Here is a 27627-nt window from a genome sequence, read left to right on the forward strand (position 1 = left end):
TGAGATTTGTTTTGTAAAGGGCCTCTTGGTTATTCATAGAGATCTGACATGGAAAATGTCTGTCAAGTCCCTCCTAAAGCTTTCCCTGTGCATCCCAGACCTGCCCCCCACTGATGTTTTCTGGCAAAATGTTCTGTGGAAAATAAGCAGATTGTGGCAGAAAATCAAACAAGACATCTGACTTCACCTTTGACTGTGAGCCTGTGTTTGTCCGATTTGCATAAATGTAGGTATGTTGTACAGAGGGAGATAAAATTCTCCACTTCTCTGATCTGCTTATTTGAAGGAAGATCTCAGAGGGAAGTACTGAAGCCGTGGCATGTTTGAAGAATTAACTGCAGCACAGATAATAAGCTTTAAAAGACCCCACAGGAGGGCTTTAATTTAAACAGTGAAATTCAGCTTAAAGAGCTTGAATTGGCTAAGAGAAAAAAAAATAATTTCCCGGTTTATAAAACCCTCTGGAAATAACAACCTGGGGATGTGTTTATTTGCCATGGGAGCCTGAGGTCTCTCCCCCTTTTTCCTCCAACCACTGGGCAGCTCTGGCCAGTCCAGCCCCCTCCATGGGGGTGCTCCTTCGCTTCAGTGCAGCTATTTTCCAGAGGTACGGAAAATTAACTTGCTAAAAATAGGGAATTGGGCACAGGGGAGCTCCAGCTGGAAAGTGGGATGAGCGCAGCAGTCGCTGTGTGCAGAGGAGGCAGCCATGCCCGGGGCTGCTCAGGAGCAGCTCTCGTAGTAGGCGACTTTCCTCTTGATGCTGTCCCGGATCCTGCCCGCCCTCTCCTCCAGCCCCGACAGCCGTGACGCCCTGGACACCAGGGCCTTGTTGCCCTCCTGAATTTCTGACTCTAGAGCTGAGGAGAGAGGGCAGGGAAGGGAAGGGTTACATGGTGGGGCTGGCTGAGCCTCCGCCTCGCTCCTGCACAGCTCTGACAGCGCAAGAAAACCAACACGCTGCACTCCCTCTGCTTCCCACCCTCTAAGAGCCCCCAAACACCACTCCCTTTAGTTCTGAATGCCAAAAAATGGAAATGAGCGTGTGGAGGAAAACAGGAGCACAGTGGCACTGCAGGCAGGGCTTCCCTTTGTGGTGGCACCCTTGAAAACTCTCGGTTTCCTGGCACAGCAGCACCAGCTCCAGCCCACATCCCGCCCTCTCACTGCCCAAAGTGTGCTGTCTCCTGTCACAGACATCTTTTGTAAAAAATCCTTTCCTTAGGATTTTTCCTCCTGAGAAGCTGAGAGGCCTCAGGAACAAAATGTAAACAATGGTTATCTGCTGCTGTGGAATGCAACAGGTGCATCTGTGATTGGTCTCATGTGGTTGTTTCTAATTAATGGCCAATCACAGTCAGCTGTAGCTTTTGTTATCATTCTTTCTTTTTCTATCCTTAGCTAGCCTTCTGATGAAATCCTTTCTTCTATTCTTTTAGTATAGTTTTATGTAATATATATCATACAATAATAAATCAGCCTTGTGAAACATGGAGTCAGATCCTCGTCTCTTCCCTCATCCTCAGAACCCCTGTGAACACGGTCACAGTCTCCCTCATCGCACCACAGCAACCCAAGCCCTTCCCCAGGGCACGATGGCATTGAGTTAGTGAGAGCCTTACTTTGCATCCTGAGCATGATGCCCACGGTCTCCTGGAAGAGCGCCTGTGCCTCGCGGCCGATGCTCTGCACCCTCCTGCCGCGCTCGCCCAGCGCCGGGCCCTGCCCCACCCTGCTCTGCAGCTCCGAGTACAGCTCCTTCACCTGGGCAAGGGCCTGGGGAAAGGCAGAAACACTGCAGGTAACGCCCAGCAGCCTGGGCACAGGGCTGTTTCCAGTGTTGGATCCTGTTTGGATGTTAAATGGATGTTAAATGTTAAACAGAGCATTGTCTGTTACCAAATGTGCGCCAGTTTGTGATGCACGCACAGACCGACAGACAGCTCCACGAGCTGCTCTGCCTCAGGCAGGACAGGCCAGAAATGGCCTTTAGGATTGGAAATGGCTCTGGAGAGGCTCAGCAGCGGGCCAATGCTGTGGTGTGACAGCTCAGCAGCCATGACTGCACAGGAATGTGTCCTGGCATCACCCAGGGCACAGCTGGCTGTGCTGTGCTGGCAGCGGGCACACCCTGAGCTGGTACCTGCTGGGCCCTGCTCTGAGTTGGTACCTGCTGGGCCCTGCCGGCCTGCTGTGCCGCTGTCCCCGCCGTGTCCCTCATGTCCCCGGCCCGCAGGCGGTTCTGCTCCGTGCTGCGCTGCAGCTGCGACAGCCGCCCGGCCAGCCCGGCCAGCCCGGCCCCCATGGCCACCACGTTCTTCTCAGCTGGCCCGAGGACAGCCTCGATCTGCGGGCACAGGGAGCCCCGGTAGGATGGAGTCACGCCCAAAGGCTCCCCGTGCCAGCCCTGCTGGCTGAAGGACACACACGGGGCACAGGGAGGCCGCCAGGGTCCCTCACCTCCTCCACGCGCTCCCGGATGAAGCGCAGCGAGGAGCCCGAGCCCCTGAGGGCCCCCTGCGCCTCCAGCAGCACCGTGTTGGCTCGCTGCAGGCTCCCCAGCACCTCCTCCACGCTGCCCTGCACGGCGTTCGCCCGGTTCCTGCAGAGAGGTGGGAAGCAGCCAGGAGTGAGGGTGGAAAAGGGCAAAGGCTCGGAGTCCAGGGCACAGAGGTAAAATCAGGGATCTTGGGAAGCAGGAGAGGATTGCTGATGGGAAGGTCGCAATGTCCCACCACCAAAACCCACACATCTGGACTCCAGCAGGTCTCCTTGTGAGAGGAACATCAGTTCCACTTCACAGCCTCAAGCAGAGGAGACAAACTAAGAGGGGGGGGGAAATGCCTTCCTTCAAACTAATCCAAAACGTTTATTTTGTGGTGCACGACAAGGTGTCCAAGGGAAAGCAATAACCATGGAAGCAGCCCCAATGAACAGTTTACTGCTCACAGTGGGACTGCTCGGGCTGGGTGACAGAGCCCTGGAGAAAGCCAGGCTCCCCTGTCTCATCACTTCCAGCAGCTTAAGCAGGTGTCAGACACTGCCAAGGAGTTTACAGATCTATCCTGCTGACCTTCTCGCTGGGGTATTGCTGCAAGTCAACTTGTGACAAAGCAGATGCTCCAAATTGGCAAGGACACCCTGTAATTACTTTTTAAGGGACCGTGGAATAATTGTCCCAACTTTCACCCAGAAAACAAATAGCCCATTAACTCTCCCCATGCTCTCTTGTGCAATTAGGATGTAGGTCACCAATATCAGCTAATACCAGGGCAACGCTGTCATCTCCCAGCACAGGCACTCAAGATAAGAGCAAAGCCTCCCCTGCTTTCCATAAAGCCCTTCTTGTCCTGGAATCTATAACAGGATCTATCCTGGGGAGATTTATTTGCACTGGGGCCCCGGGAGGTGTCTGGAGATTGCAGACTCGTTCTTTTAGGCACTGGATGGACACAGAAGATCCTGGCCTAAAACTTCAGATTGTGCAAGTCAGGACAGCTCGGGCAGAGCAAGATTTGAGCCCAGCTGAGAACCACCAGTTGCAGCCCAGCCAAGGGACCCTCGGCTGGCAATGGCTTGAACCCCCACCCACCTGGCCTGCTCTGCCTCCTGCTGCAGCCTCTTGGCCCTGGCGATGTCCTCGGCCGTCTGGGCAAGGATGTCCTCGGGACACTGCAGCTCCGCCGCCAGCTTCTGGATCTCGCTCATCCTCCTCCGGACTGCAGCAGCGTCCGTGGGGAGGCGCAGGGACAGAACTGACTCACTGATCTCCTGGATGGAGGCTGGATCCGTGTCCTTGTCTGCAGAGCAGGCAGACACACAGCGTCAGGGAAGGTGGGAGCACGAACGCAAGGGAGGAGGAGGGCAGACACCCATGCACGTCTCACACACATCTCCTCATTCCAGACAGCCTCCAGCATCCCTTCTGGACCCATCTCCTTGAATTCCACACACTTCTCATTCACACCAGTAAAACTTTCAGGAAACAGCTGAAGTGATGCCTTGAGTTTGGCAATGCTAACACCACGGCTGAGCCCAGTCAAGCAGCCCTCACTGAGCAGATGAGGGTGTGCTTCAAGACAAGCCTTTTTTCATTTCACAAATACAAGTTAATAAATCAGAAGCAGGCAGAGCCCAAGGGACATTAGCCCTGCGATTAGCTCAGAAATATCTTCACTCATCATTAACACCAGGCAGCACCAAATGACCTGATTTTCTTATTCGGCTAATGCTCAGGAGGCTCATTATGTTATTACAATCTGTCTGTGAACAATAAGTCATCCCATCAGTTTGTAGGACAATAAGGAATCCTCATCTGATTAACAGCCTGCTCCAGAGAAGGGTCATCTGTGTGTTTATCTGCATCAGTGAGCATGGCCAGAAAACCTCAGTGCATCAGGTCACTGCTGGCTGCAAACCCCCATCCCTGGAGCATCTGGGGACACCTGGACATGGCACTCAGTGCTCTGGGCTGGTGACAAGGCTGGTGACACAGCTGTGACTGTGACCTTGGAGGTCTGTGCTGAACCCAGTGATTCTGGGACCACTCGACAGAGCGGCTGTGCCATGCAGGAGGCAGGCTGCAGCCCAGCCCTGCCCTGCCCTGGTACCTGCCATGCAGGAGGCAGGCTGCAGCCCAGCCCTGCCCTGCCCTGGTACCTGCCATGCAGGAGGCAGGCTGCAGCCCAGCCCTGCCCTGCCCTGGTACCTGCCATGCAGGAGGCAGGCTGCAGCCCAGCCCTGCCCTGCCCTGGTACCTGCCAGGAAGGCGCGCAGGCGCTGCAGGAGCTGTCGTGCACGTCTCACATCCCCCTGGAGCTGTGCCCTGCTGAGCCCCAGCTGCTCCGCCAGCCGCCGCGTGCTGCTCTGGATCTCACTGGCCGACAGCTCTGTCCTCTGGATCTGCACACAGAAATCAATCACTGCTGGGGCCTCTGCTCCCTCCAGAGCCCGCAGCCCTGGCCTGGGCCAGGCACGATGCTATAATGCCATAAAGATGCAGCTATTCCCTGTTCTCACTGTGGCAGAGCTTCAAAAGGCTGTAAATGTTAATGACTGAGGGTTGGGTCCACAAAGGAAGCTCTCAAAGAGAGGCAGCACCATTCAGCTTTTAAAAACACCTTTGAAATGCATTTTGAATCACTTTGAAGCCTCACTATCTCTTTGCAAGGCACAGAAAGAAGCTGAAAGGGCCCTAACCCATGAGCTCTCTCTGGTTGCATCAAACCTGCAGAATCTGAGAGTTTTCCGTATTCCCAGCCCTCCTGCCACACTGATCCCAACCCAGGAGGGAGAGAGGTTCCCTTGTGCTGTGTCCAATGCCTTCAGCTGGGGAGGAGGCAGGACCCACACACAGCAGGGAGCCTCCCACTCCAAAATCACTGCGTGTCTGAAGCTGCCCAAGGGGCTAAGCCCCGAGCAGGGTTAGAGGTGGGTATTCCTCACTCTGCTGTGGTAAGCAGGGTTCAAGCAGGGACGGGCAGTGCCCGCACTCACCAGCTGTGCCGTGCCCCGCAGCCGGGCGCTCAGGCTGCTGAACTCCTTGGCCGCCCGCCCGGCCGCAGCCAGGGCCCCGCTGGCCAGCGGGAAGAGGCCGTGGCAGGGCCAGCCAGCCCCGCAGACAGAGCTGTTGTCCCGAGGGCACGGCAGCCCCTGGCAGCGGGCAGGGGTGCACGGCTCCGCTCGGGCCCCTCCGCACACCTGGGCAGGGAGAGAAGAGCTGGGCTTGGGCAGTGCCCGGCTGGACGCACCTCGGTGCCCGTGGGGAGGCAAACTCAGCCCCACAGGGGTGGCACACCCTGCCAAGGGAGCTGGGACCTGCTGAGCCCGTGCGGCAGGAGCTGTGTGGGCACGGGACGGAGCCCAGCGGGCTGGCACTGACACAGGTGGCACGGCCCAAAGCGCTGGAGATGTGCCAGCCAGAGCTGGATGCCCCCACCTGAGCCCGTGGCACCTGGCCGGCATGGCATCACCAGCCCCAGCTGCAGCACAAACAGGAGCCAAGCCCCAATGGCTCCCGGTGGGTAACAGCACGTCTGTGTGGAGCAAACCTCTGTGCAGAACCACCCCTCTGCCCTGTTTGCTTTGGGGGAGATCTGCACCTGAGAGCAGCCCCTGGGAGCCGCAGCAGCAGCTCTGGCAGCTGGCAGAGCTGCCCCCAGGCTCACAGTGCCCAGCCAGGCCAGGCTGGTGGCTCAGAACGCGCTGGTGCCCCCAGCAGCAGAGAGGGGAGGCTGGTGGTCTCCACAGCAACAGACACCGAAATGGGTCTCCATGGCAATAACAGAGCGACGAGGGAGAAATAAGAGAAACCTCAGCCAGAAATTAAGGGGGTCTTGGAGATAGAAGAAGTGACACGAGAGAGTCCCTGCAGGGAAAAGGGCAGGCTGGGAGGGGGTGCAGGGCAGAGCTGTGGGATCCGTGGTCCCTGGGCAGGGGATGCTCGGCCAGCTCTCCAGCCGAGTCTATCTGGACAGAGCTTTGTCCTGCCGTGCCTGAGGAGAGGAGCAGGGCTGCAGGATGGGATCTGAGCTCTGCAGGGCCCCCTCGAGAAGCAGACACAGCCGTGGGCAAGTCAAAAACCCGCTTGGCATCTTCACCTGGTTGATGACAGGGGTGAGGTCGGGGCCCGAGGCCAGCTCTCCCTTCAGGGCCAGCAGCCGGGCCGTGTCCCTGGCCAGGTCCCCCTGCAGCCCCTCGGCACTGAGGCGGCTCTGCCTGGCCTGGGCCAGCAGCCCCGGGGCTCCTGCAGCCAGGCTGCCCGCGCTGCTGGAGCTGCGGTGGGCAGAGCGGATCGTCTGCAGGGCTCCTGCGGGAATCAAGGCGACAAAAGGCACAAATGACTCACAAATGCAGCGCAGCCCCTCGGGGAGGCACTGCCTCTGCCCTGCGCTGGATTTCTGCACAGGAGAGGGTGCAGGGTTAGTCACCAAGGCATCACAAAAACTCCTTCTGGTTCCAAACACCTTCCAGCCATCCCCTCAGAGAGCTCGAGGTCTCCTGAAGGACTGAACTCAGAGGTGGAGTCTAAACCGAACTCAGGGCTGAAACTAAACTGAACTCAGGGCTGAAACTAAACTGAGCTCAGGGCTGAAACTAAACTGCAGCCAGCCAAGGCACACCCGCTGATCCTGGCCTTTGGCAGGGCAGCACAGATTTCAGAGCCTTTGCCCAGCTCCAGAGCAGCCCCACCATTGCCCTCCAGCGCAGGCTGGAAGGAGGGTGGCCAGGACACAGAGCTCTGAGAGGACAGAGGTGCAGAGTGAGCTGTCCTGGTGCCACTGGGCACAGCTGGCACGTCCCCAGGCTGTGCGCTGGGCAGGGAGGGGACAGCAGCGAGGCACTGGAGAGAAGGAGCTGGAGCAGGACTCATGGCAGCAAGCACCAGCATCATCACAGGGCTTGATTAGCTGTTCTCCTCCCCAGTGCCTGACAGCAGCCTGGCTCCCTTCCCCACCCTCCATCCCTTCCATCTGTGCCTGCCTCCTTTCTCTGCTGCCTCAGGGATGCAGTGACCCCTCCCAGCAGGGCTGTCCCCTTCCCGCCCCTGCCTGGCAGCAGAGGTTGTGCTGGGGGGAACAGGAGCACAGAATGAGCTGCCAGCCCCAAAGCCCAGAGCAAACCCCCAGCCGTGTGGGAGCCCCGGCCATGGGCCAGGCTGCGTGGGAAGCGCCCCTCACTGGAGAGGAGATGTGTTTGCTGTTCTGAGCTGACAGCAGGTTAAAATCCCCCTCTCATCCACCAGCCAGGAAAACCCCAGGCAGTCAGGCTGAGGTAAATTAATGACTGCAAATTCAGAGATGCTGCAGCTGCAGAGCTGTACCTGACAGGTCCGTGCTGAGGCTGGTTTCAAACTGGGTCTTCTTGCTCTGGTACTGGGAGCTGGTGACAAGCAAGCTGCTGTTGAGGGCTTCCAGCTCCCTCGACAGAGAGGCAGTGTCATCCAGGAAATGAAGGTTGGGATTTATGCCTCGGACCTGCTCCCTGTCAGAGAACAGGAACGAAATGGGAATTGGGAGAGAGCAAAGCAGACAGAGAGCAGGGCTGAGAGGGCCACCTGTGCTGGGGCACTGCCAGCACCTGGCAAAGGGGCACTCCTGAGCCCAGAGACAGCCGAGGACACGCCAGGGCCTTGCAGGTTTGCAGAGGGGAGCTGAGCTGCAGCCCCTCCACAGCAGGGCTGTGCCCATGCAGGGAGCAGGAATGATGGATGTGCCCTGGGAGTGCCACCACGCAGCCCTGGGAGTGCCATCACGCAGGCTGCCCATGCTCCTCTTGCCTCAGGGACATTGTGCATGGGACAGGCACACATGGGAGCGGGACAGGCACATGTGGAAGGAGGACAGACAGGCACACGTGGATGGAGGACAGGCACACATGGGAGCGGGACAGGCACACGTGGAAGCGCTGCTCTGTTGCTTCTCTGCTCCCCTGGTGAGCAGAGCCAGGCACGGCAGGGACAGAATCGAAGCAGAACCATGCAAGCAGCTCCAGAGAAAGCCCAGCAGCTCCCTGTGGATCAGAGCTGCGCCCCACGGGCAGCTCCCATCCCTCACCTGATGGCAGCGAGCGCGCTGCCCGCCTGGGCCAGGCCCTGCTGTGTGCCAGCGGGGTGCCCGAGGATGCCCAGCGCCTGCTGCAGGTTGCCCTGTGCCCGCGAGAGGCGGGGGCCGAGCTGGGAGCCCCCCGTGCCCGCGGGCAGCCGCGCTGTGGCGTTGGCCAGGCCGGCCTGGCGCCGGCGCAGGAGCTGGATGTCGCCGTCCAGGCTGTGGAAGCAGGGGTGGCAGGGCTGGCAGCCCGGCTGGGCGCTGCAGTGGCCGCGCTGGCAGCGGTCACAGCGCTGCCCGGTGACCCCGGTGCGGCACAGGCACCGGCCCGTGGCCGGCTCACAGCCCCGCTCCTCCGTGCCCTGGAAGTCACAGTCGCACTCTGGGACAGGGCAGGGGGAGGGAGAGAAGGTGCTGGTGAATAACTTCATAGCTGTATAAAATCAGCCCCTTAATGAGGGTTAATGAGTCCCTACCCAAGCTGAGATCCATCCCCTCCTGCTGGCACAGGCAGAGGAGTGGGCAGAGCCCCCAGCCCCGGAGCTGGCACAGCCCCTGACCCTACAGAGCCAGCCCAGGGGGCCCAGGACTCGCCCAAGGCGGCTGGGAGGGCACTGGTGGGTAAATCTGTGCTCTCACCAAGGGGCACCGAGCCCAAGCAGTACCTGTGCACCCTCCCCGTGCATCCCTGTAGTGCCGGGGCGGGCACTGCTGCTGCCCCACGGCCGAGCACGTCTGTCCTGTGAAGCCGTCCCTGCACGGGCACTGTCCTGTGAACTGAGAGGGCAGCACGTCAGGGACACCTGGCACAGCTCTCCCCCCGCTCACCAAAACCACCCATGGGCCATTTCCCCCCTCAGTCTGTGCCCAGGCTGTGCCCGAGGTGCCCCTGCCAGGCTGCAGCTCTGGCACAGGATGCAAACAGGCTCCAAACAGCGCCAGCACCACCAGGAGAGTGCTCAGCCTTGTTTCAAAAACAAAGCAATCGCCCACGAGCAGCTGCTTTGCCATCTCAGGTCTCCTCCCCACGCTGAGCTCATTTGGAACCTATCTTAGGCTCTTAGAATTTGTCATGGTTTGGGGTTTTTTACATTTAACTTTAATTTTCCCAGTTGCCTCTTAAGCCTGAAGTGGCACACATGCTTTTCATTGACAAATGAGCGTAATTAACTTCCCTCGCCTGGATGAAGATGTCTTATTAGGACTTCCTTGATAAATATCAGGCTTGTTAAAGTGACTTAATCTTGCCTCAGTAATTACCACTTTCTTTCATTTTCCTGAATAGTCTGTCGTGGTGTTTTCTAAGAATTAGGAGAAGCAAAATAGGAGTGGGATGCAGTGGGGAACACACAGCACTTTTTGTGAATGTTCCTATGGATGGGACAGGACAAAGGAGCCACCCAGCAGGCGGGTTTGGTTCTCTGACACGTCCCCAGTGAGGGGACACAGAGCCATAGCAGTGTCACCCTGGTCCGTGCAGCTCAAGCCCCGAGAGCCCCTCCCAGCAGCAAGTGGAAAGGAGAGAACAGAGGGAACGGAGAGGAGAGGCTGCAGCAGGCAGAGGAGCCCCCAGGAGGAGGCTGGGGGTACCTGGTTGCACTGGGGGCTGCGGGAGCCGCGGGGGTGGCAGGCACAGGGCTGGCAGCCCTGCCCGCTGCCCAGGCCCCAGTGCCCGGCCGCGCACTGCCCGCAGTCGCTGCCCACCACGTTGGGCAGGCAGGAGCAGCTGCCGGTGTCGCCGTCGCAGGGCACGGTGTCCTGCCGTGTGCCCAGGGCGTTGCAGGTGCACCCTGCAACAGGGAGCAGATGGGTGAGGAGCAGCCTCGGGAGGAGCCCCCAGACACCCAAGGGGGGACTCACCTCCCTCCCTTCCCACCTGAGCTCAGGAGAGCTGCACCTTGGCTCTGACAGCATCCCCCAAACAGGAGAGCTGCACCCCCAAACAGGAGATCTGCACCCCCAAACAGGAGAGCTGCACCCAGCTCTGGCAGCATCCCCCAAACAGGACAGCTGCACCTGCCTCTGACAGCATCCCCCAAACGCTGCAGTGGGGATCAGAGCCCCAGGCCTCAGTGTCCCCAGCCTGGGGGGACACAGCAGCGCCCTGACCCACAGCTGCCCTGTGCTGCCCTGCTCTGTGTGGCATCACCCCCTGAGCCCTGTGGGCACTGAGGACACAGCTGCACCCCCTAAACCCCACCTGCCCTGTGCTTTTTGCTAAACTGACACCTGAAACCACCCGCAGAGCTTTTATAAACCTTTACAAAACGGGCCCTTGGCTTGAGAACCCCAAACCACAGCTGGGCAGGACACAGCTCCCTGTGGGACGGGCAGCCCGGGGACAGGGGGTGTCCCAGGGTACTCACTGCGGCACCCGGCGGGGTTGGCACTGGCCAGCTGGGCAAAGCCCGGCTTGCAGAGGTGGCAGCGGTCGCCCTGCACGTTGTCCTTGCAGACACAGCGCCCTGTGCCCGGGTCACACACAGAGCCGGGCACGGTGCCATCGGGGTCACACTCACAGGCTGCAAACGGGCAGGAAAGGGCCCAGCTGAGGGGGCAGGTCCCGGGGAAGGTGCTGGGGGGTTTCTGGGGGGCACTCACGCAGACAGGCCTCGGGGTGGCTCAGCTCCCGCCGCGGGTTGCGGAAGAAGCCGCCCTGGCAGCGCTCGCAGTTGTTGCCCTCGGTGTTGTGCTGGCAGCTGTCGCACACCCCCCCGCTGGCCCCGCCGCTGGCCTGGTACAGCTCGGGGTCAAAGTGGCACGAGGACGAGTGACCATTGCAGTCACATCCTGAAAAATCCCAGCAAACGGCTCTGATGGAGCCGGCACCGTGCACGCCCCCCGGCAGCGGCAGCGGTGGCACTAGAGGGTGCCCAAGGCTCCCGTGCGACACAGCGACAGCCCTGCAGTGGCACCAGCGCACTGCTGCGGCCGTGAGAGCCAAAGGTGCCGGGACACCGAGACACCGCGGCAGCAGCAGCCCCGCAGAGCCCCAGGAAGGGCTGGGATTTGGGGTGGGGGGATTTCCGCCGGGTGGGGTTTGGGGCAGGGGAATTCGGGGTGGGGAGATTTGGGGCGGGGGGACTTGGGCCAGGTGGGATTTCAGCCAGGTGGGGTTTGGGGTGGGGGGATTTGGGGCGGGGGGGATTTGGGCCAGGTGGGATTTGGGGCGGGGGGATTTGGACAGGGTGGGATTTGGGGCAAGGGTATTTCAGCCAGGTGTGATTTGGGGCGGGGGATTTGGGCCAGGTGCGATTTGGGGCGGGGGCCGTACGCTGGCAGGCGCGGGGGTCGCTGTCCTCGGCGGGGCCCAGGGCCGGGCGTTGAACAGGGCAGCGCAGCGCTCGCAGTGCGGCCCCTGCCGTGTTGTGCTGGCACACGCAGTGCCCGGGCACCTGCTGTGCACACAAGGGGTCACACACCCTGGGGCAGCGGCTCAGCACGGAGCCTCACCCGTTCATGCCCAGCAAAGAGCCTCCCACAGCCCATTCCTGGTCACTGTGGCCAAGGTGTCCCAAGGAGCACCCATGGCAGAGCCATCCCAGGGTGCCCAGACCACTGGCAACCCATGGCAGAGCCATCCCAATGGTGCCCATGCCCCTGGCAGAGCCATCCCAGGGTGTCCATGCCCCTGGCAGAGCCATCCCAATGGTGCCCATGCCCCTGGCAGTCCCATCCCCGCAGCCCCCAGCCCCCGGGCAGCCCATGGGCAGCTCACCGTGCCCTGCTGCTCCCCTGCAGGGCTGCAGCGCTCGGCGTGGCCGTGGCAGAAGCAGCTCCCCAGCACCTGCAGCTCCGTCACGGCGTAGAAGGTGCTGGGTGCGTGGTAGCCCTGGCGCGGGACGTGCGGCAGCTCGGTGAAGTTGATGCGCAGGTTGGTGAAGGGCCCCAGCCCTGTTGGGGACAGGGGACGGCTGTGAGGGGCAGCAGGTGCCCGACAGGAGCTCCTTGCAAGTGGTGGGGAGGGCTTGGAGCAAGGGAAGGAGGACGTGGCACAAAGAGCAGCAGCTGAGCCATCAGCAAAGACCAAATGCTGCTCCTTGACAGCCCGGACGAGCAGCTCAGGGTTCCCCAGGGGTTCCCCAGCTCAGCACGTCCCAGCACTGCAGGGAGAACCACGAGCAGCCTCATTCCCCTCTCCCTTCCCAGCCCTGGAGGAGCCCACCGCTTACTCCCGATGGCCTGGCTGTAGGAGGAGCTGATCGTAGACCCCAGGTCTTGGACACTGAATTTCACCTTCGAGGGAAAGAAAACAGGTAAAAAAGCAGGAAACTAGAGCTGCTCTCTGCTCTGGGCACTGTGTGTGCTGGACTTGCCTCTGCACAGCACCACGAAACACAGGGACAGCCTTTAGAGCTGCAGGGGACACAACACTGCCTGTCACAGAGCAGCAAGGGCATTCCTGAGAGGAGCAGGGATCTTCCCAAGGGCTGCCCTCAGCTCTGCTGGGCGCCACGGGCCCCAGCCCTCACCAGGTGTGCCAGCCTTCCATCCTCCCATCCCTCACCAGGTGTGCCAGCCTTCCATCCTCACAATCCCTCACCAGGTGTGCCAGCCTTCTATCCTCCCTCCCCTCACCAGGTGTGCCAGCCTTCCATCCTCACCATCCCTCACCAGGTGTGCCAGCCTTCTATCCTCCCTCCCTCACCAGGTGTGCCAGCCTTCCATCCTCCCCATCCCCTCACCAGGTGTGCCCAGCCTTCCATCCATCCCTCCCAGGTTGCCAGTCCACCTCCCTCACCAGGTGTGCCAGCCTTCCATCCTCACCATCCCTCACCAGGTGTGCCAGGTTTCCATCCTCCCCATCCCTCACCAGGTGTGCCAGCCTTCCATCCTCCCCATCCTCACCAGGTGTGCCATCCTCCCCCTCCCTCACCAGGTGTGCCAGCCTTCCATCCTCACCATCCCTCACCAGGTGTGCCAGCCTTCCATCCTCCCCATCCCTCACCAGGTGTGCCAGCCTTCCATCCTCCCTCCCTCACCAGGTGTGCCAGCCTTCCATCCTCCCCATCCCTCACCAGGTGTGCCAGCTCCATCTCCCTCCCTCACCAGGTGTGCCAGGTTTCCATCCTCCCTCCCCTCACCAGGTGTGCCAGCCTTCCATCCTCACCATCCCTCACCAGGTGTGCCAGGTTTCCATCCTCCCTCCCTCACCAGGTGTGCCAGGTTTCCATCCCTCACCAGGTGTGCCAGGCTTCCATCCCTCACCAGGTGTGCCAGCCTTCATCCTCCCCATCCCTCACCAGGTGTGCCATTTCCATCTCCCTCCTCACCAGTGTGCCAGTTCCATCCCTCACCAGTGTGCAGGTTTCCATCCTCCCCCTCACCAGGTGTGCCAGGTTCATCTCCCATTCACCAGTTCAGGTTTCATCTCCCCCACAGTGTGCCAGTTTCATTTCCACCAGTGTGCAGTCATCTCCCTCACCATGTCCAGTTATTCCCTCACAGTTGCCAGGTTATCCTCACCAGGTGTGCAGTTTACAGGGTGCCAGGCTCCCAGGCCACCCCGTCCCTGCAGCCCTGCCCACCCCAGCCCCAGCAGGGCTCCCTGCCACAAGCCCCCAGTACCCACCGTGCCCCCGTGCACGGGGTGCCCCCGCAGCTCCTGGCACCGGGGGTCGTGCCAGTCCTCGGGGGAGCCGCGGGGCACGCGGGGGAAGGCGGTGGCACAGTCGGATGCCAGGTACTGCAGCACCTGCCACGTCCTGCCAGCGTCCAGGGAGCGCTCGATCAGCATCGCTGCGGGCGGCGCCTGCGGGCAGGGACAGGCACCGGGGCTGGCACCGGGGCTGGCACCGGGGCTGGCACCATGCAGTGACAGCTCACGAGCACAGGAGCTGCCCCCACACACCCACCCTGAAGTGCAGCACCACGCTGTGCAGCTGGAACAGCTGCTCCAGGTCCAGCTGCAGGGACACGCGCTCCACACCTGCGGGCACAGAGGGCACGGTCACAGGGACACGCTGGGCACACGGGGACAGCAACAGCCATTTCCTCCCTTCCTGCCCAGCCCCGGAGCTCAGCACCGTGCCCTCCTCCCCTCGGGCGGGTTGCTGGCAGCAGTTTGTGCCCTCACCGTTCTGGGACTGCCACCAGCGCGCGCGGCCGGCCGAGGACAGCACGTTCTCCACGCGGTGCCCGCTGTGGCTGTGGGGCAGCCTCGAGTCACACCTGCAGCACTTCATGCTCCACTGCAAAGCAAGGACAGCAGGAATGACCCCAGCAGCCCCCTGGACAGGCCCCGGGGGTGGGGAGGAGAGGCAGGGTGGGCTCATTGAGGACCAAGGAGCTCAATGAGAGAGAACTGGAGAACCACGATCAGCGAGACTGATGACACTCAGGCCTCCACACCTTGTTGAAAGCCACAGCTCAAGGTTTTATGACTAAAAACTAAACCCAAAACACCTTTGACTGACACAGATTTTTGGCAAACCATCAGAATTGCAGTTTTTTAAGCAACCCCCCAAGTTCTGCAATGCCAGCACTGGCCAGAAAGCCCTTTGCAGCCTTTCAGCGCTGGTTTGCCCTTTCCACACAGCCCAGGGGCTGTGTGCTCAACAGAAGGGCCTTTCTCTCCTATCCGAGGGCTCGGGCTGTGCTCAGCCCCCAGGGCTCTCCCCCGGGAGCAGAGCAGGAGCTCGCAGTGGGTCAGAAGCCAGCGGGTGGAAGTCGAGTGGCTCAAAGTTCAGCCCTTCACTTGAGCAAGTGACCCAGGGAGTAAACAGAGATTCAGCACGGGGAGCTGGAGAAAGGCGTCCCCCGGGAGCAAACAATACCCAAATTGTCACTAACCAGGCAACGAACGCTCCCTGCAGGCAGCCCCGGCCGCCGCCGGGGGCTCCAGAACGGGCAGGGAGCAGCAGGAGAGAGATTGAGCGAGGGCCGGGAGAGCGAAGGGCTGGACAGCAGCCAAGGCTGGGGGGGCAAGGACCACCAGGAAACTGGGATGGAGACAGCCAGGTGGGGCCAGGGTGGGAAGGGCAGGGCTGGGGAGATGGGGAACTGGGAGATCAGGAATTGGGGAGATGGGGAATTGTTAGGGAGATGGGGAATTTTAGGAGATGGGGAATTTTAGGAGATGGGGAATTGGCAATTAGGAGATGGGGAACTGGGACATGGGGAATTAGGGAGATGGGGAATGGGGAACTGGGAGATGGGGAATGGGGAATTAGGGAGATGGGGAATGGGGAATTGGGAGATGGGGAATGGGGAATTAGGGAGATGGGGAATGGGGAGATGGGGAGATGGGAATTAGGGAGATGGGGAATGGGGAATTAGGGAGATGGGGAATTAGGGAGATGGGGAATCAGGAGATGGTGCCAGAGCCCACAGCAGCATCCCTGCGGACACGGGAGGCCCCAGCTGAAGCACTTGGAGTGGAGCCAGGGACTGCAGAGACCACTGGGAGGGGGAAGGTGCTGCTCAGACCATGAAATGAAGGGCTCAGCACCTCCAGCCTGGTGGGAACAGGTTATCCAGAGAAACTGAGGCTGGCCCAGGCCTGGCAGTGCCCAAGGCCAGGCTGGATGGGGCTTGGAGCAGCCTGGGGCAGCAGAGGTGTCCCATGACAGGGCACTGGAACTGCACCATCTCCTCCAGCCCAAACCCTCCGGCAGCCTGAGGTGTCAGGAGCAGCAGAGGAGCCTCCCAAATGGAGCAGTGGGACACGTCTGTCACATCCCTCAGGGATTAGGGAGGATGGAGCAGCGCGTGCCAGGGATGGCAGAGCCAGCCCTGATGGCTCAGAAATGTCACCCTGGGTGCAGAGGGGTCTGGGTCTGGCAGGGGCCCAGCTGGCACGGGGAAGGCAATGAGACACCCTGTGCAGGGCTGGCAGGGGCTGCAGTGGCTCTGGGTGACTCCAGAGGCATGGGAATGCTGGGACCCCGGAGGGGAATCAGCTCTCAGGGTCTGAGCAGGGCCAGGGGGTGACAAGAGACAAACAGCACTGCACCCCTGTGCTGAAACCTTCCTCAGGCTGCTTAAAACTGAGGAGCCAAATCCAGCCCAAACCCTAAAGAGGGCCCTCCATAGGGCTGGGGAAGGGACAGGTCTGGGCTCAGGAGGGTGGCAGCCACTGGGACACAGTGACACCACCATTGATGGTTTCCCCTTTAAAAATGAATCTGTGCTTTCCAAAAATGAATCGGTGGTCTCATTCCTCACAAGCCCAGAGCTGGGTCTGCTCTGTCCCAGGCCTGGGAACCTCCCCCAGCTGGGTGCACAGCGAGATCCTCACTTGTAACCCATCTGTTTCTGTATTTTCCACAATCTTTATGTTCTCTGTCTATAAATACCCCAGCACAGGAGTTGGCAAACTACAGTATTTATAACAATATCCCAAAGTAAGCAAACATAGCAGTGAAAATATGTAATCATGCCATTTCCCTGGCTCTGCCAGTGAGAATCACAAATAATTTAATCAGGACTAGGCAGAACTCATTTCAGATAATGGCCACGAGCAGCAAATTGTCAAGGAGCTGCAAGAATTATCCACAGAAATAATCTAGTGAACAATTGCCAGCGGTGATTAAACTTCCCACCAGTCCTGACTGTGCTCAGCAAACGAGAAAGGAAGGTTTCCTGCAAGGGGAAAGGTTAATCTCGGCTCAAATTATTCATTAGGAGTGACTCGTGCATACTTATGAGCTCATTCACACAGTCAGGGACAGCAGCTGCAGCCCCTCTCAGACCTGGTGCTAAATCAAATGAAGCTTCAGAGGTGTGAGACAAACCCTTCCCAGGCAGCCCAGGGCTGTGCTGGCTGCAAAAATCTCCTTTCTCTTTTTTTTCCCCTCAGTTTTTAAATTAAGACTAAAATTAACACTGGAAACCAAATCCATGTCACATCCTCGGAGTTGTGAAACCCCTGCATTGCACAACAGCAGGATTTGCCCTTACCAGCTGTGACTATGTGGCTCAAAGTTCCTTGGGACAGAGGGAATTACCAAAAATGACAGCCCGAAGTGAGGAGAGCTCCAGCAGCACGTCCCCTCCGCAGCCCTTTGCCATTTCCTTTTGTGCCCAGCGCGGGGGATGCCTGGGAGCTGCCAGGGGCTGCAGCTCTACGTGACCAGAGCAGGGCAGCTTTGGGGCTCGGTCACACACATCTTCTGTGGAAAATCCTCTCCTTGGGGTTTTTCCTCCTGAGAAGCTGAGAGGCCTCAGGAACAAAATGTAACCAATGGTTATCTGCTGCTGTGGAATGCAACAGGTGTGTCTGTGATTGGTCTCATGTGGTTGTTTCTGATTAATGGCCAATCACAGTCCAGCTGGCTCAGACTCTCTGTCCAAGCCACAAACCTTTGCTATCATTCCTTCTCATTCTATTCTTAGCTAGCCTTGTGATGAAATCCTTTCTTCTATTCTTTTAGTATAGTTTTAATATAATATATATGATAAAATAATAAATCAGCCTTGTGAACCATGGAGTCAGATCCTCGTCCCTTCCCTCACCCTGAGACCCCTGTGAGCACGGTCACAGGGGATCTGCTCTGGGCAGATCAGTGCTGGCTCCCAGCACAGCCTCCCCTCCCTGCCAGGCTCTGCTGGGAACAGTGGGGAGGAAGGTAAAAGGGGTTCTGGGTCTGCAAGGAAATCACTTCTCACCCTCTGTGCCTCCAGGCTGCTCCAGTCACCCAAAATCCCGGTTATGGAGGCTCTGGGATGAAGGGAAATTCATTCTGGCTTTTGAAAGATAACTCACAGCACAGTTGTGTGAGAGGGAAAACTCCTGTGCTCAGAATAAATCGAGTCACGTCTCAGAAATAAATGGAAAGGGGGAAAAGCCCATAAAGAACAACTAGAAAGTGGCAGATCTGCAGGTCTGGGCTGCTCTCCTCCTGCCCTGGCCTTGTGACCCAGCTCCTGAGCAGCCTCCCTGCTCGTGCAGGGCAGCAAAGCTCACACAGAGTAACCTGATGGCCCCTGACCAAGGCTATTTCAGCAGCTCCTGCTGCCATTTTAACATGAGCAGAGAGCCCTTGAAATGAAACCCTCCTGGCACAGGAGCAGAGCCCAAAATAAAGTGCACTTTTCATCAGCACAGAGGGCAGCTGAGCCGTGCAGCCCCGGAGCAGAGACCTCTCCCAGCTGTGGGGGTCCCAGCTCTGCCCCAGGGGACAGAGCACCGTGCCAGGCAGCCCCTGCACTCCAGTATTCCATAGGGACACCAACCACCATCCCAGCTCCAGCTGGGAACACTCTGGAAAGCTGTGGGAGTTTGTACACACACAGAGATTTGGGGTTACTAAACACTGGGCTGGGCAAAGGCCCCTGCAAAGCCAGGTTATGTCATTATTCCAGCGCTGTACTGCAGCCATGGCTGTGCCAGGCTCCTGGGGCAGGGCACAAACCCATTCCTCGGCCATGGGGAAAGGCAGCAGAAGCTCCCAAGGCTCTGCCATCATGCTTAAATGTCCCAGTGAGTAACTGGCATTCCCTGAACTGGACTGGGATTCAGTTTGGGAGCACAGGGAGTTCAAAGGGATCACTGAGTGCAGTTCCCAGCCCCACACAGGACACCCCAAAATCCCAGCCTGGGCCTGAGGTTCTCTGTGCCATGACATCAGTGTCACTTTGGAAATGACACTGGAAATGAGCTCGGAGGTTTTGCTCAAACCACAGAGGGGCTCTGCCCCCAGCTTGGTTGTACCCCAGACTCAGGGGGCAGCAGAGGTGGGGTAAGGGCACAAGCTGGACAAACCTCCCAGGGATGAGGATTAAGGAAATGCAGTTCCTTTCCCTCACTCAAAAGCAAGCTCGTGGGTGCTGTTTTCCTCACCCCATCTGTTCTCACATCAGCAAAACCTCATCTGAAACCTGCCAGGAAGATCTGACAGGCTGCACACCCCGGACTGCAGCAGCTTACCCCACACCCCGCACGGTGCCAGGCAGCGAGGAGGTGTCTCCCAGCCTGTGCCAATCTGCAGCCCCAGGCCAGGAAAACGAGCTGCAGAGAAGGGAGGAGGGAGCAGCCACGGGAAACAGGCTGGCCCTGGGCAGGCGGGGGCACATCCTGCAGCAGGGAGTGCCCGAATGCCTGCGGAGATCAGCGCTGAGCAGCAGCCTGGGCTTGCTGCTCACCTGCCACCCTCAGGAGCACAGACCGGGCAGGGCAAACCCCTGACAAAGCAAAACCCAGAGCAGAGCCACGCTCTGGTCCATCCAGCCCGGCCGGATTGCACAGATCCATCCCACGGTTCTGTGCAGAGCTGCCTGGCTGTGAAGGAGGCTGAGTGGGAGGCACAGCTCTCCCTGCTCCAGCCCTGGCGTGGGCTCCCAGCTCCCTGAGGGACTCAGGCAGGTGGCCCAGCAGCAGCACAGCTCCAGCACAGCTCCAGAGCTGTCTGGCACGTCCCTCCCAGCAGACACTGGCCGGTATTTTTGGAAGCAGCCAAAGAGGAGCCGGTGCTGAGGCTCCAGAGCAGCCTGGCCAGGCAGCTGCCCCCATCCATCAGCAGCAGGGACCCTGTGCTGTGCCAGGACCCCCATGGGCTCACATCTCCCTGCCAGGAGCCCCATGGGCTCACATCTCCCTGCCTGGAGCCCCATGGGCTCACATCTCCCTGTCAGGAGCCCCATGGGCTCACATCTCCCTGCCAGGAGCCCTGTGGGCTCACATCTCCCTGCCAGGACCCCCATGGGCTCACATCTCCCTGCCAGGAGCCCCATGGGCTCACATCTCCCTGCCAGGAGCCCTGTGGGCTCACATCTCCCTGCCAGGACCCCCATGGGCTCACATCTCCCTGCCAGGAGCCCCATGGGCTCACATCTCCGGCCCTTCGGCCGCACATCTCCTGCCTGGAGCCCCATGGGCTCACATCTCCCTGTCAGGAGCCCTGTGGGCTCACATCTCCCTGTCAGGAGCCCCATGGGCTCACATCTCCCTGTCAGGAGCCCCATGGGCTCACATCTCCCTGCCAGGACCCCCATGGGCTCACATCTCCCTGTCAGGACCCCCATGGGCTCACATCTCCCTGCCAGGACCCCCGTGGGCTCACATCTCCCTGCCTGCCTCCCACAGGTTCCTCTGGAACTCTCACCCCCCTGGATGGCTCCGTGACACCAGAGCTGGTAAGGGCACTGCCCACCCTCCACATCCACCAAGCGCCACAAAGCTCAGGTGAGACAGGCAGAACATCCCATGCAAACAACGTTGTAAATATCAAAAGTGTCCCAGGGCTGGAGGGTGAGGACTCACAGCCTCCAGGAGCAGCAGCACAGGGACACAGCTCTGCTCCTGCCCTGTCCTCTGGCGCAGGATCCCAAGGGATGCTCAGGGTGTCTGTGAAAGCCACTCTGAGCCTGCCCGTGGCTGCAGGTACCAGTGGGGGCTGCTCCGTGCTCCTCAGAGCTGTGCACACATTTATATTTACATATATATCAGATATATTTACATATATTCTGATATTTTTCATATATTCTGATATATTTACATATATTCTTATATATATATCAGGTATATTTACATATATTCTGAAATTTTTCTTATATTCTGATCTATTTACATATATTCTGATCTATCTATCAGGTATATTTACATATATTCTGATATTTTTTGTATATTCTGGTATTTTTTATATATTCTGATCTGTTTACATATATTCTGATATTTTTCATATATTCTGATATTTATATCAGATATATTTACATGTATTCTGATATTTTTCATATATTCTGATATTTATATCAGATATATTTACATATATTCTGAAATTTTTCTTATATTCTGATCTATTTACATATATTCTGATCTATATATCAGGTATAATTACATATATTCTGATTTTTTTTGTATATTCTGGTATTTTTTATATATTCTGATCTATCTACATGTATTCTGATATTTTTAATATATTCTGGTATTTTTATATATTCTGATCTATTTACATATATTCTGATATTTTTCATATATTCTGATATTTATATCAGATATATTTACATGTATTCTGATATTTTTCATATATTCTGGTATTTTTATATATTCTGATCTATTTACATATATTCTCATATTTTTCATAAATTCTGATATTTATTCAGATATATTTACATATATTCTGATATTTTTCATAAATTCTGAAACACAATATATTCTGATCTATATATCAGATACATTTACATCTAGTCTGTTCTGTAGCTAAAGGAAGTGCTAACTGCGGCTGAACCGCCCTGAGTCCATCCCAGCCCGTCCCACCGAGCATCCCTCAGCCCCAAGCCCAGCCTCGCTGGTTTTCCCGGTCCATTCCCGTTTCCCTGCCCTGCCGGCTGCAGCAGCAGCTCCGAGCCCGAGCGGTTCCAGCCGGGCCATCTCCCTGCCCGGCCTATAATGGGCAGTGCTGAGCCCCGGCCAGGGATGGAGCAATCGGGAGGGCAAAGCATAAAGGTCACAGGGATCTGGGGCCGGGCAGACAATGGAGCAGAGGCTGCGGCTGATCAGTGACCACCAGAGTTGCAAAATTGGGCCCTGGGGCCGGCAGGAGCAACCCCTGGTCCCCTGCCCTCTGCTGAGCTTGCAAAACCACCCCCAGATCTGTGCCTGTTTGGCAACTGAACCAGAGCAGGGCTTGTCACCAAAAAAGAGCCCTAGGAGTCTATAAATTGAACGGGTTTGCTTTTTATAGGATGGGAATAGGGAAATCGAGTTCAGTTTTGCTTAAATTAGGGAAGTAGAGAAAGGGAGGGAAGAATTAGGAAATGCTGAACCCGTGGGGATTTCTCCCAAGTTAAGAGCTGGTATAATCAAGCCTCCATCAGCAATTACAGCTGCAGAACAGAAATCAGGGGATTTGCTCTCAGTAACTCTGGATCTCTCATTTCAATAAAGGAACAAAATGTCAGGAAGAGAAGAGCCCATCCCAGAGCCAGAGCTGCACAACCCAGCTCAACACAATCTTAACTGTCCACATCCCCTTTAACCCTGCTACTTGTAAGGCAAGGGACGAGGGACACGAAAAACCAAAGAGTTTTGGGATTTGTAGCCTGGAAGAGACGAGTGCAGCCCTGCTCCTGCCTCCCTCCCTGAGCCTGCAGCCCGGTCACTCCTGCTCCAGGGGCAGCAGAGAGGCCCAGCCCCACTCCAAAGGTGACAGATGATGCAGAGGGGCACAGGGATGCCCTTTCAAAGAGCTCCCAGGGCCAGGCAAAGGGGGCACCCAGCCCATTCCAGCCGCTCTTAGGGTGAGCAGATAAATCAGGGTTTGCTCCTCACTCACTCCCCAAGCACAAGGCCCCCATGCCTCCTTTTCAAATAGAAGTCACTGCCTAAAGTCATTGTTAAATGAAGATTTCAGAGGCAAGTTTTTGAGCATTTTTCCTCATCTATAGTCAGAAATTTGGAAGGAAAAGCTAATTAAGCCACAGGAAGCAGTTGGGGTTTATTTGCGAGCACAAATGCTGCTCCCTGGGAGCAGCAGAAGAGCTCCAGAAAAAGGGAGAGGAGGAAATGCCTGACTGAGACTGTCAGCAGGAAAAGGACCTGAGGGGGGAGAGATGCTGCAGCCAGCCCAGCAGCCAGGAGGGTTGGATGCTCACACCCCTCTGGGCCGGGAGCTGCCCTTCCCTGAGCTCAGGGATGAGTGGAAATGTGTCCAGCCCAGCCAGGACACCACTGGCTCCACCACAAATCCACAGCCACATCTTGGCCTCAGTTTGCAGGGGATGAAAACCGCAAGGCTGACTCACAGGAGCTGGGCTCCAGTGCAGAAAGCTCTGCCCCACTGGGGAGCTGCCCCTCCTTTCCTCTGGAGCATCCCTTCCAAGACCTTTCTGCCTGTCCTGCACTGAACCCTCGGGGCTCCTCCCAAGGCCCTTCTGGGGTTAACAGCAGCCACAGAAAGGCTGCAGTAAGTGCTCACACCAGGGACACAGCACCCCTGCAGCTCCCAGCTCCGTGCTCGGGCAGATTTATCCCTAAACTCTCCCTCTGGCTCAGCGGCAGAGTGGGAACATGCAGCTGGATGCAGCATCATCCCCCCAGCAGGATCTCCTGCCCCCACACAACCAGGCATTGGAAACAACTTCAGCAGCTTTTCCAAGCTGGAATGTTCCCATTTATGACACACAAAATACGAGTTCAGTTTATAACTAAAATGCCCAGGGACAGGAGGGTTGGGGATGTTTTGCCCCCAGTGCTCCATGCCAGAGCCTTGGTGCCCTCGCTGCCCATGCCCTGCGGCTGCCTTGGTGCCCAGCTCACCCAGGGGATGGCAGGGAAGGGCTCCGGGGGCACTGCCCCAGCACGGCTGGGAGGGAACAAATCCCAGCACGATTTGGGTTGGAAAGGACCTTAAAGCTCATCCCAGTCGGGACAGCTCAGAGCTCAGAGCCCCCTCCAGGCTGGAGCATCCCTGCGGGGTGGGGAGGATGGAAGGGAGGATGGAAGGGAGGATGGAATGGAGGATGGAAGGGAGGATGGAAGGGAGGATGCAAGGGAGGACGGAAGGGAGGATGGAATGGAGGATGGAAGGGAGGATGGAATGGAGGATGGAAGGGAAGATGGAAGGGAGGATGGAAAGGAGGACGGAAGGGAAGATGGAAGGGAGGACGGAAGGGAGGATGGAAGGGAGGACGGAAGGGAGGATGGAAGGGAGGACGGAAGGGAGGATGGAAGGGAGGACGGAAGGGAGGACGGAAGGGAGGATGGAAGGGAGGACGGAAGGGAGGACGGAAGGGAGGATGGAAGGGAAGATGGAAGGGAGGACGGAAGGGAGGAAGGCTTTCCTGCCCCCCTGGGGGTGGGGAGGAAGGGCCGAGGAAGGCTCTCACGCCCCCAGGGGAGCTCTGGGTGCAGGGAAGGGGCTGTACCTGCCCGTGGGGGGTGCAGTACGTCTCGGGCTTGCTGAGGCCGCAGGTGGAGGAGGCTCTCAGGTGAGGGGCCCGGCCCAGCAGCAGGTCCCCGGGGGCAGGGTAGCAGGCTCCTCCCTGGGAACAGGATCTCTGAGCGGCCAGGGGCTGCAGGGCAGCTGCAACAGCGGGAACGGGGTTCAGGGCAGTGCCAGGGGGCACAGACAGCAACCAGCCCCAGACAGACAGACAGACAGACAGACAGACAGACAGACAGACTGGGGGCACAGACAGCAACCAGCCCCACAGACAGACAGACGAACAGGGGGCACAGACACCAACCAGCCACTCAGGACAGAGAGCAGCCTCCTGCCACCCCCCAGCACTACAATCCAGCCCAGGCTCTGCTGCTGCTGCACAGCTGCCATCAGCAGCATTTCCCTTTACTGAGCTGCCATCAGCAGCATTTCTCTTTACTGAGCTGTTCCCCTGCTCTTTGGGAGCACAGGGTGAGCCTTACCCAGCAGGACGAGCGCTGCCCATGGCCACAGCTGGCAGCCAGGCTCCATTCGGCCACAGACACTGCTGGGGAAGGGTTTGCAGCGAGACTGAAAAGAGCAGAAAATGTCAGTTCAAAAGCTCACTCCCGGTCCTCCTTCCTTCTCACTTTGCAGGGAGGTACTTCAATTAATCTACACAGAATAGCATGGGGGAAAAATCAAGAATAACGAAGAGGAAAATCAGATGCTGAAACCGAATTTGCCTCCAGCGCAATGAGCCCCTGCCCCAGCCGTGCTGGTGCTGGGTGGGATGGGGGCTGGAGGGGATGGAGTGTGCACACACAGAGCCCTGCCGCCCCCGGGCACTCCGTGTGCCCCAGCCCCACCATCGCCCGGCGCTTCCAGACTCAATCCCGGGTCCAAACTGGCGCCGTGACCCGAGCTCACGTTCCAGGAGAAGCAGAAATCCATAAGAACCTCCCGTGAGTGTTTCCCGCAGGGAAAGGAGCCGCGTGGGACAGCCCAGGGAAGGAAATGCTGCCAGCACGCACCCGCAGCCAACAGAAACCTCACCTGCCCTGTCCCCTGTGTCCCCTCCGTGTCCCCTCCGTGTTCCGCGGCAGCCGGCAGAGCTCTGAGCGCCGGCCGATCCCCGCAGGCTTTAAACGCGCCCTGCCTCACCTGCGGAGAGGTGCTGTGGGTGCAGCGATGACAAAGGAGTGAATCAGGGAGCCCCAGACATCCACACCCTGCGAGCGCAGCGCGGCTCCCGGCAGCGCCGGGCGGGCACGGCGGGGGAAACGCGAACGGCGGCTGTCCGACCCAAACGGGGTCTGTTTAACCCAAACGGGGTCTGTTTACCCAAATGGGGTCTGTTTAACCCAAACGGGGTCTGTTTAACACAAACGGGGTCTGTTTAACCCAAACGGGGTCTGTTTAACACAAACGGGGTCTGTTTAACACAAACGGGGTCTGTTTAACCCAAACGGGGTCTGTTTAACCCAAATGGGGTCTGTTTAACCCAAATGGGGTCTGTTTAACACAAACGGGGTCTGTTTAACCCAAATGGGGTCTGTTTAACACAAACGGGGTCTGTTTAACCCAAATGGGGTCTGTTTAACCCAAATGGGGTCTGTTTAACCCAAATGGGGTCTGTTTGACCCAAATGGGGTCTGTTTAACCCAAATGGGGTCTGTTTAACCCAAATGGGGTCCGTTTAACCCAAATGGGGTCTGTTTAATGCAAATGGGCTCCGTTTGACCCCAATGGGCTCTGTTTGACCGAAATGGGGTCCGTTTAGCCCAGTTAGGCTCCGTTTAACCTGTCTGAGCTCCGTTGAACCGGTTAGGCTCCGTTGAACTCAGCCGGGGCTGCTGCAGCAGAGCTCACCACCCTCCGGGCAGGGCTGGCACGCTGTGCCCGCACCGGCTGGCAGAGCAGGGCAGGGCCGCTCCCAGCCCCTCAGCTCCAGCCTGGAAATGCTAATGGAAACATAACTTCATTATCGTCATACTGCTGCAGCAAAGTCAGGAACGTCTAAAGCCCTGTTTGAAGTGAGGGCAGCTCAGAGCGCAGCCGCCACCCCCAGCGCTGCCCACACGCTGAATTTCAGCTAAAACTGGTTTTCCTCCTCAGCAAAACCGAGCCCTTTCCATGTACTCCCGTGCAATAACCCCAAAGCTCCTCTCCCACAGTGGTGGGGGGCTCAGCAGGGCCCACCGGGTGGCTCCAGGTCCCTCCTGTTGTGCTGCTGTCGGTGTCACCCAGTCCCATCCCCACCCCGAGGGACACAGGCGCGCCAAGCTGAGGCCCAGCAGCTCCCAGCAGGGCTGCACACAGAGCTGGAATAAAAAAATAAAAATAAAAAATATCGTCCCTCGGGCTACGGAGTGTGCGAGCTGGGCTGAGGTGTGGCACACCTGGGCACACCTGGGCGTGCTCAGCAATGCGGTAACGCCGCATTCCTGCTCCGCAGCCCCGCCCGGGGCAGCAGGGAAGCGAGAAAACCCTGCAATGTCTAAAGAGAGAGAAAGGGAGGGATGGGACGGCCCCGAGCTGCCGGCACATCCTCGGCACGCTGCGGGGATGAGCCCCGCACAGCCGAGCCCTCGGCAGCACCTCGGGGTGTAAAGGGCGCCCAGAGAGCCACAGCAAGGCAAAACAGCACCTGCAGCTCCAGGGCCCGCAAGGTCAAACAGGATCCAAACCGAGGAAAGGGCTCGTTTACAGAATATCAACTGCGAACCAGGGAAAATGGGAGAGTCTCGTTTACAGAATATCAACTGCGAACCAGTGAAAGTGGGAGAGGGAGAATCAGCTGTGGACGGGTGGGTGCTCAGGGACAGGGATCCCGAAAGCCCCGGTGGCAGGGTGGCAGCAGGTCCAGGCTCTGGGGGCAGTCAGACCTGGAACTGCACCAGAGCTGTCCTGGGCGGCAGGCAGGGAACGTGGAGATTGGAACTGCTGCTGAAAATGCAGCACAGCACATAAGGAGCAATCTGGGGTGGGTGGGACAGACAGGGGGATGCTCACAGGGCCCGGGCTCCTCTCCAGCCTGTGCTGCGCCAGGCTGTGCCCACGGCCCTCCGAGGGCTGGGCCAGACATTCCCTGCAAAACAAACACCATGAGCTCCTCAGGAAATCCGCTCTGAGTCACGGGACATCCCCTGCCCGGGGCTGCAGGGGACACTGCCGAGGAAAACCCAAAACCTCTCCTCCAGGAGCAGATCAGCACCCCTGCTGCCCCCCGTGCCGGCAGAAACACAAAAGGAACTGAAATCAGCGACACAGCATGGCAT

General features: G+C 58.3%; 1 protein-coding gene across 1 annotated transcript; it reads right to left on the reverse strand.

Moving 5' to 3' along the window:
• Positions 1-424: 424 nt before the first annotated feature.
• Positions 425-25439, reverse strand: LAMB3 (laminin subunit beta 3). The gene is given in 25 exon segments (XM_030965931.1): positions 425-860; positions 1623-1776; positions 2171-2347; positions 2461-2602; positions 3593-3800; positions 4758-4902; positions 5497-5700; positions 6600-6808; positions 7823-7983; positions 8556-8928; positions 9212-9323; positions 10137-10336; positions 10913-11068; positions 11148-11336; positions 11821-11856; positions 11859-11904; positions 11906-11941; positions 12265-12440; positions 12719-12782; positions 14119-14298; positions 14402-14475; positions 14623-14737; positions 24351-24508; positions 24850-24937; positions 25403-25439. Coding segments are annotated over 24 exon segments (3501 nt in total). The 5' UTR covers positions 24899-24937; positions 25403-25439; the 3' UTR covers positions 425-723.
• Positions 25440-27627: the final 2188 nt, after the last annotated feature.

The sequence above is a fragment of the Camarhynchus parvulus genome, chromosome 26 (genome assembly GCF_901933205.1).
Source record: "Camarhynchus parvulus chromosome 26, STF_HiC, whole genome shotgun sequence".
Taxonomy (NCBI): Eukaryota; Metazoa; Chordata; class Aves; order Passeriformes; family Thraupidae; genus Camarhynchus; species Camarhynchus parvulus.